This window comes from Leuciscus leuciscus (assembly GCF_965113295.1).
Source record: "Leuciscus leuciscus genome assembly, chromosome: 7".
Classification (NCBI taxonomy): domain Eukaryota; kingdom Metazoa; phylum Chordata; class Actinopteri; order Cypriniformes; family Leuciscidae; genus Leuciscus; species Leuciscus leuciscus.
The window spans coordinates 13,056,140-13,071,754 of NC_138731.1; the positions used below are offsets into that span (position 1 = coordinate 13,056,140).

Sequence of the window (15,615 nt, forward strand, 5' to 3'; positions counted from 1 at the left end):
TTTTATTTACTCTCTTGTGAACTCATTACACTCTGTTAAAGGAAGTTTTTTTTTTTTTTTTTGACAGCTGTGTCCTCTGGACCCTGTGTGTCCCTTGTTGCTGTCCCAGAGCCAGATAGAACAGATAATTTGAGAGAACTTCTGGATTCGCACGCATGAAGAGACAGACCCAGTTCAAGCAAAGATAATCAATCCCCACCTCCAGTAAAGCAGCATTTAATACTGTAAATCCTAGTGAGCTGCCTACACAGCATCAATGACATACTGTACTCACAATGAAGGTTGTCTCAAATTTTAAGTAGCAAACTATTATAGCTCCAACGGTAATTTGAAGTAGCAGTACATGTATCTTTCAGAGAAGGCAGTCCCATAATGTGTAAAGAAAGAGAGATTTCTGTCCAAGCTGTGTGCTTTAAATCGACTTGTTAGCTTAGCCTGCAACGGGCTAATGTCAGAATCTTCTCTGAGAGTCTGTTTTGTGAGTCATGTGTGGAGTCATGTGTCATATAATCTAAATTTGGTTAGCTATATCCGCAATCCTGTCCACATTGGATTAAGGGCAAATATACTGTCAGTGAGTGTACATTCCTTTTTACAAAAAAACAGTCATATATTCTCAAAAAATACTATTTTCAACCCTCATTCTGGCCCTCTGTCTAAAATGATGTTTTAGGGATGTCTGCTCGAGGGGAGTAATCAGCCACTACTATGATTACTATGCTAACAATAAAATATTTATTTTCCCTTTTGCATGTGAGTTAGGGTATGTTTACACACCAATGATGTACTAAAAGCGGAAACGTTTTTCCTTTGCATTTTTTTTACGTACAGACAACATCATTGTCAAAACTACTATAGTAAACTACTAAAAACACAGTATTATAAATGCCTGGATAGTAGCTGCCAATGTCACTTTGTAAAGAAATATGCGCCTGAATGCGTAATATGCATGCGTATGCGCATGTCACCGTTTTCACAAATTCGCATTTGTCTAGTTTATATGGAGGTCACAATGGTATCATTTTCAAAAACTTGCACTTTGAAACCTATTTTTAAAAGTTTGTGTTCTCTTACGAGAGGTTCTCTCGTACTTGCGTAAGTATCTTACGCTAGGGGAAAACCTCTTTTCCTCGAGATATTGAAGCCAAAAATTATCCTTAATTTTGCAATAATGTAAAACGCATTGCAGCAGCTTGCAGACATGGGCGAGACAGCTCGCGCGCCCATAGGCTGCTCTGCGGCAACTGCACCAGCCTATCGATAGAGGCCCCTCATGACGTCAGGACCAATGAGGGTGCTTCGCGCCCAATACGTCATGTCCCGCCGAAAGCGGGTGGGGCTAGGGCTATAAATACGGCCCAGAGAGGCTGGTTTGGTCAGTTTTTTATCTCTTCAGCGAGCTACGCATCGCTGGATCCTGAGAGGAAGCCGCGCCGTCTGACTCAAGCACCCAGCGGGATTTATCTGCATCTGAAGCTGCCGGTCGACAACTCGCCGCCTTCAGTCGCCGTTCCTGCTGACGCTTTCCGGCGTACATATCCTTTTCTCTGTTACTGTGTTTTGTGTATGTGTGTGTGTTCGCCGCCGCGACACACACTCTCATTGCACTAAAAGAGCCGGGCGTCTTTTTCAAGAAGCCCCTTTCCCCCCCAACCCGCAAAGCTCGCTTGCCTTGCCTGCTTGGAGGATGATACCTGCTCTCCCTCTGTTCGAGCCGCGCAAATCGCGCCGTTCACAGGGGATGTCAGGAGCGGACGGTCACGGGGCTAGCTTTCTCTCTCCCTCTGTTCGAGCCGCGCAAAATGCGCCGTTCACAGGGGAGGCTGGAAGCGGACGGTCGGGGTTAGTTTTTCTTTACGTACAAGAAAGCTACCCTGCCTCTGCGCCCCATTCACGCGTCAATCACCAGCGAAAGGAGAAAATAGCGTTTTAGTCCCGCCGAGGCTGGACTGACCTGAATTTTCTCACACATTTCTCAGTTCCCTGATCAGGCGACTGGAAATATAAATATTGCAGCGCCGGCAAGCAAACGCCGAAGAAAACATGTTGACGCTCTTATATGCTCGTGCATCTGAAAGCCTTTGTGTTCCCCCCTGTGGCTCAGTGGCGGAATCTTTGGTTTCTCACACGAGAGACCGGTGTTCGAATCTCGGTCTAACGGCAGATTAATTATGCCTCCAATACTTCGCTCTGTCAGTTCCCTGAAAGGCGACTGCAGATGTGCATTTTGCAGCCAACGAGCGCGTTGTACAACCCGCTCGCCTGCACCCAAACACCGTTTCTATGGTTCCCGTGCGTCACTGGCGAAAGGAGAAAAGAGTGATAATGTCCCGCTGCGGCCGGGCCGAATTCTATTTCTCACACATTTCTCATTCCCCTCTGAAGTTCAGGCGACTGGAAATGTCATACTGCAGTGAGCGAGCCTGTTGTAATGCACGCACGCCTGCAAACAAACGCCAGCATGTTGACGCTCTCTGTTTCTATGGCAACTTCTCGCTCGTTCAGTTCCAGTAAATGCGACTGTTCCAGTGTATTCTGCAGTAAACAAGTCGGCGACACAGCCCGCTTGCCTGCACACAAACGCCGCTTTACGGCTACCCAGATAAATCCCATAGAGTGTATTTTCTGGTGTTCCGGCCACGGCCGATGGTGTTATGAATGTAGACAAAATGCCCACTGCCCAGTGCTCATTCCTACACAGAAACACAGCCCGTCGCACAGGGCTCGCGCACATGAAATCGACCCAGATTGATTGCGCATTAAATGTGGTAAATATGCCCACTGCCCAGTGTCCAGTGACCAGATTGAAACACAGGTTTCTCTGATAATACTCGCGCTATATAAATGCCTTTGTGTCTTCCCCTGTGGCCCAGTGGCAGATTCTCAGGTTTTCACGCGAGAGACCCGTGTTCGATCCCAGGTCTACCGGCAAAAAAAAAAAAAAAAAATGTTTGCCGTCAATGCTCGCTCTGTCAGTTCCCTGAAAAGGCGACTGCAGATGTGTATTTTTGCAGCCAACGAGCGCGTTGTACAACCCGCTCGCCTGCACCCAAGCACCGTTTCTATGGTTTCCGTGCGTCACTACCTCCATTCTCACACATTTCTCTGGAAATGTCAATATTGCAGTGCACGAGCCTATTGTAATACACGCACACCTGCAAACAAACGCCAGCATGTTGACGCTCTCTGTTTCTATGGCAACTTCTCGCTCGTTCAGTTCCAGTAAATGCGACTGTTCCAGTGTATTCTGCAGTAAACAAGTCGGCGACACAGCCCGCTTGCCTGCACACAAACGCCGCTTTACGGCTACCCAGATAAATCCCATAGAGTGTATTTTCTGGTGTTCCGGCCACGGCCGATGGTGTTATGAATGTAGACAAAATGCCCACTGCCCAGTGCTCATTCCTACACAGAAACACAGCCCGTCGCACAGGGCTCGCGCACATGAAATCGACCCAGATTGATTGCGCATTAAATGTGGTAAATATGCCCACTGCCCAGTGTCCACAAACACTACGTTCTGCATGTCTCAAGGTTTCTGTAAAACGAAACCAACATGCATTCGCTCTGCTCAGGCAGACAATGCTCTCAGTGTTGTAAATGTGCCCGCTATCCCACGCCCACATTCACACATAGACATGACAGGTCTTACGGGACTCGCCCAGCCCTCCCCCTCTCGGTTGACCACCGCAGAGGAGTCGAGCGCGGGCAGTCTGCCCGCTGTTATCAGCGCGCCCCCTGCCTCAAATGTCATAAGCGCGACGCTTATGTTGCAGCACACTGAAGCCCCTCTGTCGCTGAGCGACCAGAGCGCGCTTCGCATTCAACCCCTAGCCATTCGTGCAAACACATGGGCAAGGCTACCCGGGGTTTCGAAGTGGGTGCTAGACATTATAGAAAGAGGCTATTCGCTACAGTTCGGTCGACGCCCGCAACGCAAAGCGGCGCGAATCGATACTACGGTGAAAAAGGAAGTAGCACACCTACTTCGGGCCGAAATAGCGAAGTTACTGAGCAAAGGGGCTATAGAACCCCTATCACAAGCTCAGAGCGAAGGGGGCATGTACAGCAGATATTTTCTGGTACCCAAAAAAGACGGAGGTCTCAGACCCATTTTAGATCTAAGACGACTAAACAAAGCACTTCTGAAACGACGGTTCAGAATGCTCACGACCAAGAAAATCCTCTCGCAAATTTGCCAAGGGGACTGGTTCATGTCGATAGATCTGAAAGACGCTTATTTTCAAATACAAATAGCGTCACGTCACAGGCGATTTTTGAGATTCGCCTTCGAGGGCCAGGCATATCAGTACACAGTCCTGCCATTTGGCCTATCCCTGGCACCTCGCGTATTCACGATGTGCATGGATGCAGCGCTCGCACCCCTCAGGCTCCGAGGCATACGAGTGCTGAATTATTTGGACGATTGGCTGGTTCTAGCTCGATCACAGTCGGAGCTCATAGAACACAGGACCATATTACTCGATCACCTCGAGAATTTAGGTCTCACAGTCAATTGGGCAAAGAGTTCACTGTCTCCCAGTCAGAAAATATCTTTTCTGGGCACAGATCTGGACTCGCTGTCTATGACAGCACAGCTGTTGCCGCAGCGCAGACTAAGTATTCAGCGCATGACAGAGATTTTTCGCCACGGCGCTTTAGTCCCGCTCAAAAAGTTTCAAAGGATGCTGGGTCTCATGGCTTCAGCATCCTCAGTGCTTCAGCTGGGTCTGCTTCGCATGCGCCCGCTGCAGTATTGGTTGAAAGCGCGCGCCGCGCAGAGCTTGGACCTCCGGTCTCGCGCGCCTCAAGGTAGATCAGAAATGCGTCGCAGCTCTGAAACCTTGGACAGTGACCGACTGGTACCGGTCAGGTGTAAGCCTGGGGACTTCCTCGAGTGTGAAGGTGGTGTCTACGGGGAGCTGCTCGAGGGCAGACCATTATTCGGCCAGTGGTCGGAACGGGAAAAGCTTCTGCATATAAACTGCCTGGAAATGATGGCAGTCGACAACGCGCTGAGGCGCTTTTGTCCCCAGATAAAAAGACACCACGTCTTGGTCCGTTCGGACAACATGTCAGTGGTGGCTTATATAAATCACCAAGGAGGTATCAGATCCAGAATCCTTCACAGGCTGACGGAACGCCTCCTGGTCTGGGCTCAGCACAATCTGCGCTCGCTCAGGGCAGCGCATGTGCCCGGCCATCTGAATGTGGGACCAGACAGACTGTCCAGAAACAATCTGCCGACAGGAGAATGGTCTTTACATCCACAGACAGTCAAAATGCTATGGAGGACATTTGGCAGAGCGGAAATAGACCTATTTGCGTCTCAAGAGAACGCTCATTGTCAGGAATTCTTCTCCAAGAGCAGGGATGCGCTGGCACACGTCTGGCCCCGCTGCCCGCTCTATGCGTTTCCCCCTGTCACGCTCCTACCCCAGGTGTTAGAGCGAATCAGGGAGAGCGGATGCCCAGTGCTACTCGTCGCCCCATTTTGGACAAACCAAGTCTGGTTTCCAGTCCTGATGCAGCTGACGAGTACCGCCCCGTGGCCGATACCGGCGAGGAGGGATCTCCTCTCGCAGGCGAACGGCTCGATCTGGCATCCTCGCCCGGAGCTTTGGTCCCTACATGTGTGGGCCATCAACGGGTACCCGTTAACCTCCCAGCGGGAGTGTTAAACACGATCACGCAGGCTAGAGCTCTATCTACGAGGCGGCTCTATTCCTCAAAATGGTCTGTGTTCACTAGCTGGTGTACAGCGAGTGGCACTTCACCCTCACGCTGTGGGGTGCCGGAGGTTCTCTCCTTTTTACAAGAGCTTCTGGATAAGGGCAGAACCCCATCCACGCTCAAAGTTTATGTGGCGGCCATAGCAGCGTTCGCTGAACCACCGCTTGGCCAGTCATTAGGAAGGAACGATCTGGTCATTCGCTTCCTTAGAGGAGCTACGAGGCTGAACCCTCCCAGACCACCCTCAGTTCCCGTTTGGGACCTTTCCACGGTTCTGGAAGCCATGAACGGTGCCCCATTTGAGCCAATACAGTCAATAGACCTGAAACTCTTGTCTTTCAAAACAGTGTTTCTTCTGGCTCTCGCTTCAGTGAAGCGCATAGGGGATTTGCAAGCGCTCTCAGTGAGCGCGAAGTGTATGGAGTTTGGGCCGAATGACTCGAGAGTCATTCTCAAACCAAAGCACGGATATGTTCCTAAATCCCTCAACACACCGTTTAGGGCACAGGTTATCTCCCTGTCGGCCCTGCCGGTATCTGAGGAGGAAGGGGACGCAGGCTTCCTTTGCCCGGTCAGGGCGTTAAGAGCCTATGTGTCTCGCTCATCTGTTTTCAGACAGACGGAGCAGCTCTTTGTTTTGTTCAGCGGACGTTCTAAGGGACTAGCTGCGTCAAAACAGAGTCTATCCAGATGGATAGTTGATGCTATAGCGCTAGCTTACACATCCAAGGGCCTGCAATGCCCGATAGGTGTCAAAGCGCACTCCACAAGAGGCATGGCCTCGTCGTGGGCTTAGTCCAGTGGGATTGCCTTGCAAGATATCTGTATGGCGGCAGGCTGGGCCTCCCCGTCTACATTTATAAGGTTTTATAACCTCGAGGTTCCCGCTTTACAAGCTAGGTTGCTCTCGGTTTAAATTTTCAGTATTGCCCGCCCGAATCCTATCGGCTCAGGATGCTGAAACCGCTAGAGCGTCGATCACTGATCGTATATATACTTCTGTGGGCAGTGCGTAAGTCCCCCATATCTATCAGTCCAGGCCGTGTTCACCCTGGCTGTGTGGAACACTTGATATAATATGCTCTTATCAGAGCTCTATATTACAGGAATGATGCTATTCTAGCCCCTCTTCCCGGATTCTCTGTGAGTCCCTTGTGATTAGGCACTGTATGAGCCCCGGGCACCTGCCCTTGGGACTTTAGTGTTATGTCTCAAGCACGCACGGCGTTTTACACTGTGTTCCCCTAGCGTAAGATACTTACGCAAGTACGAGAGAACCTCTCGTAAGAGAACGTACTCGGTTACTAACGTAACCTCGGTTCTCTCTAGAAGAGGGAATGAGTACTTGCGTATCTTGCCGTGCATGCGTCACGTTCTGATTCGCTTCAGCGATGAAAAAACTGGCCAAACCAGCCTCTCTGGGCCGTATTTATAGCCCTAGCCCCACCCGCTTTCGGCGGGACATGACGTATTGGGCGCGAAGCACCCTCATTGGTCCTGACGTCATGAGGGGCCTCTATCGATAGGCTGGTGCAGTTGCCGCAGAGCAGCCTATGGGCGCACGAGCTGTCTCGCCCATGTCTGCATGCTGCTGCAATGCGTTTTACATTATTGCAAAATTAAGGATAATTTTTGGCTTCAATATCTCGAGGAAAAGAGGTTTTCCCCTAGCGTAAGATACTTACGCAAGTACTCGTTCCCTCTTCTAGAGAGAACCGAGGTTACGTTAGTAACCGAGTACGTTTTCAGGCGCCCCAAACACCATTGTTATGTAAATGAATGGCCAAAACAGACAAAACGTTTTCTATTTTTAGTTGAAAACAGTGTTGAGTAAACATTTTTGAAAACATCCATACAGTATTAAATTTTAACTTGCAGACAAAGCATTATAAACATTATAAAAAGACCCACAGTAGAGGATGATTTAGACACATCAAACGGCAGGTTTTGAGATGTTTTTGACTGGTGCCTTTATGAGGACCTTGAGGCAGTGAGACAAATCCTGGCAGGTTTTCTAACACTGCTGTGTGTGTCTGGATCAGGCGCTGGACACTGACACTGACCTTGTGATGGGAAGTTCATGGAGAGACCACATATCTATCTAAGCTTGTCATGCTGAATGATTCAAACATGGCAACCTGTGCAAATAGAGCCCACCACCAATTCCAGTAAATAAATGTCACTTAATCACAATATGGATATGGTAAAAGAGGATGCATTTGAAATGAATCCCTGTGCCATTTTGAAGGCCCTGAGGAATACACGTTTGCCCAAAGCAGTCTGAAGTTGCCATGGTTACACTCACTGTTCAGCAGCGATGGTGTCTACAACTGACATAAAGAAATAATGAAGCAACATCTTTATTGGCCGTTTAATTGATGTTCAGGTGACCCTGATCATTTCACTGTGTAATGAGTACACTGGCATCCTGGCACTGGCATTCAGTGAATTCTGATAAACGCTCTGGCTTGTGTGAATTACAGTGTCCCTGTGTTTTAGCTCTTAGCAACCGTAGCATTCTTTGCTAAGGCAAGCATCACAATTATTATTGCTCATAGCCTGTATATAATTATAAAATATGACATTATTTTAAAAGTGACCTATAACATTGACTATGCAATACACTTGAATTTATTTAGTGCTAATAAAATTATTGAGCCTATTTTGGAGAGAGATGTTTATAATGTGACTATGTCAGTCATTGTGTGATAACGAAAATATGACAGGGCTGCCAACTCTCACGCATTGAGCGCGAGACTCACGCAATTTACACTTTTCACACGCTCTCACGCCACACATCCATTTTCTCACGCACAGAAAAATTGCGGAGCAAAGAGGTACTTTTAATATTAAACTAATTATCAGCTCTTAGATTCCGTAAATTTTATTACGAAATTCAGACAAAAAATACGTTTGGCGCTTGTAAATGTGACGTGACAGATCGCTGAGCGCCTCAGTTCAAGTGCACGTGAACCGATCATCTGTTACTTTTTTATTTAAAGATGCAGTACAACTTACCGAAAGTATACATAATATCGACCAATTAGTGTTTTTCAACCACGGAAAGAGGTCAATATATAATAGCAGGAGAAGTCACATAACGTTACATTTACCTCAGGAAAGCCATTTAATGACCATAGCATGTTAATTGAATAGAAAAAATAGCTAGAGAGGAGATTTTGCTGAGCACTATATTACATATTTATTATATTTTTATTTATGTCATTAAATAATTGTTATTATAACAAAAACTGCATTATATTTAATTTCATTAGTTATTTTTAACCTTTAATAATACCAGCAGATTGGGCCCTCTATGTTTACAGCATTAGGTGAGATTATTTTTTTAAATAAAATTTAAAATAAACATGTATCCAAAGTAGTCAATATTGAATCAAAATCGGAATCAAATCACAAGAATGGAATTGAAATCTTGAAATTTTTGTCAAGCATTAATAAAAACTGTATCCTACCAGTCATTGTACAATGTAAACATTATGCAATATTTGTTTTTACATATCTCCCTGTGCCGATGCATTGACGAAGTCAACAGTTGGATGTGTCAAAACGTTCTTCAATTAAACAAAGACAAAACTGAAGTTATTGCGTTTGGAAACAAAGATGATGTTCTCAAGGTGAACACATACCTTCACTCTAGGGGTCAAACAACTAAAAATCAAGTCAGGAATCTTGGTGTGACACTAGAGTCAGACCTTAGTTTCAGTAGTCATGTCAAAGCAATAACTAAATCAGCATACTATCATCTGAAAAATATTGCAAGAATTAGATGCTTTGTTTCCAGACAAGACTTAGAGAAACTTGTGCATGCTTTCATTACCAGCAGGGTGGATTATTGTAATGGACTCCTCACTGGCCTTCCCAAAAAGACCATAAGGCAGTTGCAGCTCATACAGAACGCTGCCGCTAGGATTCTGAGCAGAACCAGAAAATATGAACATATCACACCAGTCCTCAGGTCTTTACACTGGCTCCCAGTTAGATTTAGGATTGATTTTAAAGTATTATTACTGGTATATAAATCATTCAATGGCCTAGGACCTCAATACATTGCAGATATGCTCACTGAATATAAACCCAACATATCACTCAGATCATATCAGCTAGAAATACCAAGGGTTCACTCTAAACATGGTGAGTCTGCTTTTAGCTATTATGCCAGTCGCAGCTGGAACCAGCTTCCAGAAGAGATCAGATGTGCTCCTATACAGTGGTCACATTCAAATCCAGACTCAAAACACATCTGTTTAGCTGTGCATTTACTGAATGAGCACTGTGCCACTGTTCGTCCGACTGTTTGTACTGTATTTTATTTAATTTTTCTAAACTGTTTTAATTATTCTTATTTCTTTATTATTTTAATTTCTCCTATGTAAAGCACTTTGAATTGCCATTGTGTTTGAAATGTGCTATATAAATAAACTTGCCTTGCCTATAAATAGTTTTTCCGCGTGAGAAATAAAATGTGTGGCGGGAGTACGTGACAAAAGACTGAAATGAGTGACTGTCACGCTCAATGCGTGACACTTGAGAGCCCTGGTTAAGACTTAAAGTCACTTCGGGGAATTAACATCAGAATGGCAACAGCTTGAAAAGGGGATTAAAAATAGGTGCACCATCTCAGTTATTCTCTTTGCCCTTGCCATGAGTATGGTGGTTAAGGCTGCAGAAGTTGAGTGCAGAGGCCCCCTGTCCAAGTCTGGCGTTCGACAGCCCCCTATCAGAGCCTTTATGGATGACCTCACTGTAACCCCACCATCAATGCCATGAAGCCGGTGGATACTCCAGGGCCTGGGAAAACTTATATCCTTGGCAAGGATGAGATTCAAGCCTAATTTCAAGATCCAGGTCCATGGTGCTGAAAAGGGGGCAAGTGTTGGACAAGTTCTGGTTCCAGGTGGATGGTATTGTAATTCCATCCATTACTGAGAAGCCTGCTAGGAGCCTCAGGGATGCTACAGCCATCCAATCAAACATCAGGGAGCTTGAATCTTGGCTCACCACAGTCAAAAAAGCTGAATCTTGGCTCACCACAGTCAAAAAGCTGATTTAAGGTGGAGGCTGGTGCTGAAACGGAAAGGATCTGCAGGATTGTGGGCATATGTCTGCAGGGAGCATGGATGAGGTGGGAGGGTGCACTGGAGGAGAAGATCTCCTGGACTGAGATCTGGCAGGAAGATCACCAGCGGATCAAGTTCTTGGTTTGTGCCGTCTATGACGTCCTTCCTAGCCTGGCAAATCTCCACATCTGGGGCAGGAATGACTCACCAGCATGTCCTCTGTGCCCTGGGAGGAGTTCCTTAGGGCACATCTTAAGCAACGGCCCAACAGACCTGGGGGAGGGCCGCTACCGCTGGCAGCACGAACAGGCGCTAAAGTCCATTGCAGAGTCCATCTCCAAAGCTATGGCCAACAATAAGCACGGCTGCTACCAGAGGAACATCACCTTTGTCAGGTCCGGGGAGCAGCCACATTCACAGCCCAAGCTAGCAGCTGGGCTGTTCACTTCGGCTTTGGACTGGGAGCTTCAAGTCGATCTAGGGAGGCAGCTTAAGTTCCCGGTTCATATCGTGGCAACTGCGTTGAGGCCAGACGTGGTGCTAACATCAGCCACTTTGAAGCATGTGCTCTTGATAGAGCTCACGGTTCCCTGGGAGGATTGCATCAAAGAGGCGAATGAACGGAAATGGTCCAAGTATCAGCAGTTGGTGGAGGAGAGCAGAAGGGTAGACTGAAAGGGAAACTGGAAGCTGAATATACTGGAAGTAAGGTCTGATCATCAGGGTCTGATCAACCCTGGCTTGGTGAGGGTGTATTGTGTTGAAAGACCTGAAACACCCAATGACCTCAGGAACATCACTGAAGATGTGTCCCAGCACATCCTAGAATGTATCTTTGACGCAACAACAAATTGGAGTAAAAACATATAATTAGATTTAGAAGTAAATGCAAAAACTGCCTTATATGCAGTTTACATGTTTGCATACAATTTGTTATTTGAGTTATTATGAAGAGTGCATGGCTCGAACACGCATGAAACCGTGTGCTTACACAAGACAAGACAAGACAAGACGACAGCAATGTCAGAGCTCTGTCTCCAACCCAAGAATTAACAGACCGAAGTGACAGATGATAATGTCATTCAATAGACTGACTTTGCTGGCCAGGGAAGGAGTATTCAGAAGAACAAAGTTATGTGTAAAGAGATGAAGTTATGAGTATGAGTTACACTGCACTGAGAGTAAGTCAAATCTCTGGCCAAAGGTTTGAGAATACGGTATGATCTAATTCCGAGTTGTCTCTCAACAATGGTCTGTGCTTACTCACAGCCTTGTGGGCAGGCTCTTCCCAGGGCGTGGCAGAGTTGGTATTGAAGTTCCCATAGCGTCATCACCACAGAATCTCGTTCCCCTCTCAGGGAATTGTGGAACTCAAGGCTGTTACGGTGCCATGCCCAGTTACACCTCTGCGACTTCTTCGGTCGACATGTGTTCATGTGGAGGTGTTCCAATAGTGTTAATGCCATGACGCAGCGTCTCATTCCCCTCTCGGGGAACCAGGTTACGTAACCTAAGACAATTTGCTTCATTAGGAACTAGCTTCAATTCTTGAGAATTCTTGAGACAAAACAGCCAACAAAGTGGCATCCAGCAATTGTTATGTTAAAGAGCTATTTATACTTTATTTCATCCATAAAAAATAATTTTGTTGGTACTGTATAAATTAATGTATTTAGGTATGTTGAATAAAAACTTTGACTTAAATAAAACCAATCAGTTTATTTCATGTTCTAATTTTTTTCAGTGTACCCAACAGCAAAAAGTAGTGTGTGTATGTATATGTATGCATATGTATAAGTATATATGTGTGTATATATACAGTACTGTGCAAAAGTCTTTTATTTTTATACCCAAATTTACATATTATGCTGTAGTGTGTCAGTTTGAAATATCGGTTTACTTTTCCTAACATTCCTTTTATAACAACAATTATAATAATCCAGTAATATTTTCTTATACACAAGGGATCTGACAACAGCCTGTATGCTCCACACGGAGATCTGATCTCACCATCATCGAGTCCATCTGGGATTACATAAAAAAAATAAAAAAAATAAAAACTGAGACAGACTAAATCCAGAGGAACGTCTCCAAGATCTCCAGCTGTCTCCAGCTGCCAGAGATTGTTAATACTGATAGGAGTATTCATGTAAACAGGGCAGATGCAGTGTGTGCCTTTTCAAATGAATACTCTGTTATATAATGAGGTCTGCTGAAGCATAGTAGGGTCGACAACTTGTCTTAAAATTTTAATAGGATCATTAAATTATGAGCGATTTTGTTTTCCTTAATATATTCATTTTACTCAAATCAGCATATTCAATATATAATATATATATATATTGTAGCGTCAGGACGAAATCACGATGACTTATTCATTCTAAGTTTCAGAAAGCTTTTAACCTATTGGACTCCTTCATGCAAATCACAGTCCTAGCGCTAATGAGTCTGGATCAAATTGCTCCATTGACACGTTAGTGTCATGGTAAAGATAAAACAGAAACTTTTTTGTGAGCTTCAAAAAGATCGTAATCACCTCAACTCCCTTCTCACTGTAAGCAAAAAGTCCAGGTGGCATGGAGAGACCTCTCAGAGACGCCCCAATACACATACACAAACATTCTTTGCATTTAACTCAGAATATAAGTCATTCCAAAATGTATATGATATATTCCTGTATGTATGCATGTTTCAAAGAGACTCTCTCCTGCTCAAAGTTTTCTGAGTGTTATTGGTCAGTTCACCTAAAAAAAGTTGTGGACGAAGATTTCCTTAAAGGACGATGACGGTGGCTCATCGTCTCTCTCCAAGTTTGTTTGCTCTCCAAGTTTGTCCTCTCTCCGAGTTTTGTTTTGTGTTTTAGCAATGTTTTCTTAGCTTTTTGTCTTAGTCTTATCTCCGGCTTCTTGCCTTGTTTTAGTCTCGTGCTCATTCATTTCTATCTAAGAGTGAAACGGACTTAGCCTGAATTTCCGGCACCTTTGCTTACAAGTAAACCGTTTGAACCTCCCGCGAGTTTGAACAATGCAAGTATTATTTCTATTGAGATTTAAATGCGTTTAAGATTATCTGCCCCTGCTTTAAGGTGATTTGATTCTTTGCTGGCTCTCAAAGGTTAACTGTTTGTGATATTTTGCCATTCTGTGATCTGCTCTTTCTTTCTTTATTTACTTTCGTTATTCGTTTTATATATATATTCTTTGTTTAAATGTAGTCAAATGTGTTCATAGTTTCATTTATTAAAACCCATTATATACTTGATTGTCTCTGTCTGCTGCTTACCGAACAAAGTCTCTTAAATGTGTAACCTTAAGCTACAAGCTTTACATTGTTGAGTACTTTAGTTAGTAATCTTATAGATCAGGACAGTTATTTTTCATGATCAGAAGAATGACCTTTCTTGAGAGTTTATAAGAAGAATAATCCTTCTTGAGAGTTGATAAGAAGATCGTACGGTCGGTTCGGTGGACGAACGGATTATTCGATGTGAAATTAATTTTGTTAAGGTTTATTCTGAAATTTGATCTATAGCCTATCTGTATATTCATAGTTGATTATAATTATTTGTAGTTAATTATTTATATAGAGAGATACAAATACATGGGCTATGTATTCCCTTTTTGGGCGATTTAAAATGTGTAGGTTAAATTTGATCATAACCAGTATGATTAATTATTAATTATATATCCCCCTCATTTGAGCTAATTACCTACATATATATATATACTGTATATCCCATTTATTTTCTCCATCGAGAAATTTCATCCATTTAATATCCAAACCGCTTTATCCTTTATCCTGGGAAAACGTGCACAGACATAGACACATTTACACTTACATTCACACCTATAGGAAATTTAGTCTCATCAATTGGTTGTGGGGGAAACCAGAGCACCTGGAGGAAACCCAAGCAGACACAGGGAGAACATGTAAACTCAACTGAAAAGAACCTCCTGGGTGAGACAGGACTTCAACCAGGGACCTTCTTGCTATGAGGCAACAGTGCTACCCACTAAGCCACCATGCTGCCCTTTCATAGAAAAATGTATCCTTCTAATTTCAAATTAAAAAATCATTAAATCACATATATATATTACCGAATTCCCTATGAAGTACTACACCTCGCATAACCTTAAAGAAAGTTCCACCAATGAAGTCATTGTTGTAAATGATGTAATTGAGACAACCTGTGTATTCATAATATATATATATATATATTGCCATAAACCTCTAATATTCTGTATTTTCTACTATCCAGCATCAATGACAAGTTGTTTTATTTTGTACGTTATATGCAAATCAATCAGAAAAAAATACTTCAGGAAGGCCGCTTAAAAAATTGGCAGCCACTGTTGAGCTTTACTGTGCAATAAGGAAGCATGTGAAATAACCAAACCAAGGAAAATATTAACCCTTTGCCAAAAGAAATTAGTATCAATTTTGTATTAGGTTATGTTTGCTTTGTATCATAGACTAACCTGCTTGTCCCTGTGGAGTTCACTTAGAACGAGCTGCCTGAACGACCAGTCAACCATGTCTGTGTTATGTGAGAAGAGGATGGAGTGATGAATTCAGGGAAGGATTGTGTGACAGAGGTGTAGTTTTTCCCCCTTCACTTCAATGGGAGCTATCTTCAGGATTGGGTCGCTGTCATGTCTTGGTTAGATGTCTTGGGGATTCAACATATTTGTCCTGTGTTTGTAGAAATGGTGTTTGGTTTCTCACACATGCTAGATGATCACTGCAAACATATTATACTTTACAGGAAACAGCAGCAGTATTTAACCTTTAGCATGGAAATGTG

The 15,615-nt window shown here is 44.3% G+C and overlaps 1 protein-coding gene across 2 annotated transcripts in view; it reads left to right on the top strand.

The window, feature by feature from the left end:
- The first annotated feature begins 4,899 nt into the window (after window positions 1-4,899).
- Window positions 4,900-15,615, top strand: part of LOC309503401 (uncharacterized protein) — a 99,308-nt gene continuing 88,592 nt past the window's right edge. Inside the window, exons 1-2 of one of the 2 annotated variants that reach the window (XM_082176218.1) lie at window positions 4,900-7,033; window positions 7,076-7,394. In XM_082176218.1, the coding sequence (XP_082032344.1) occupies window positions 5,255-6,529 (1,275 nt within the window). In that variant the 5' untranslated portion in view covers window positions 4,900-5,254 and the 3' untranslated portion in view covers window positions 6,530-7,033; window positions 7,076-7,394. Of the gene's footprint in view, window positions 7,034-7,075; window positions 7,395-15,615 lie in introns of those variants that run through there. The other variant, XM_082176219.1, reaches the window with a different exon arrangement.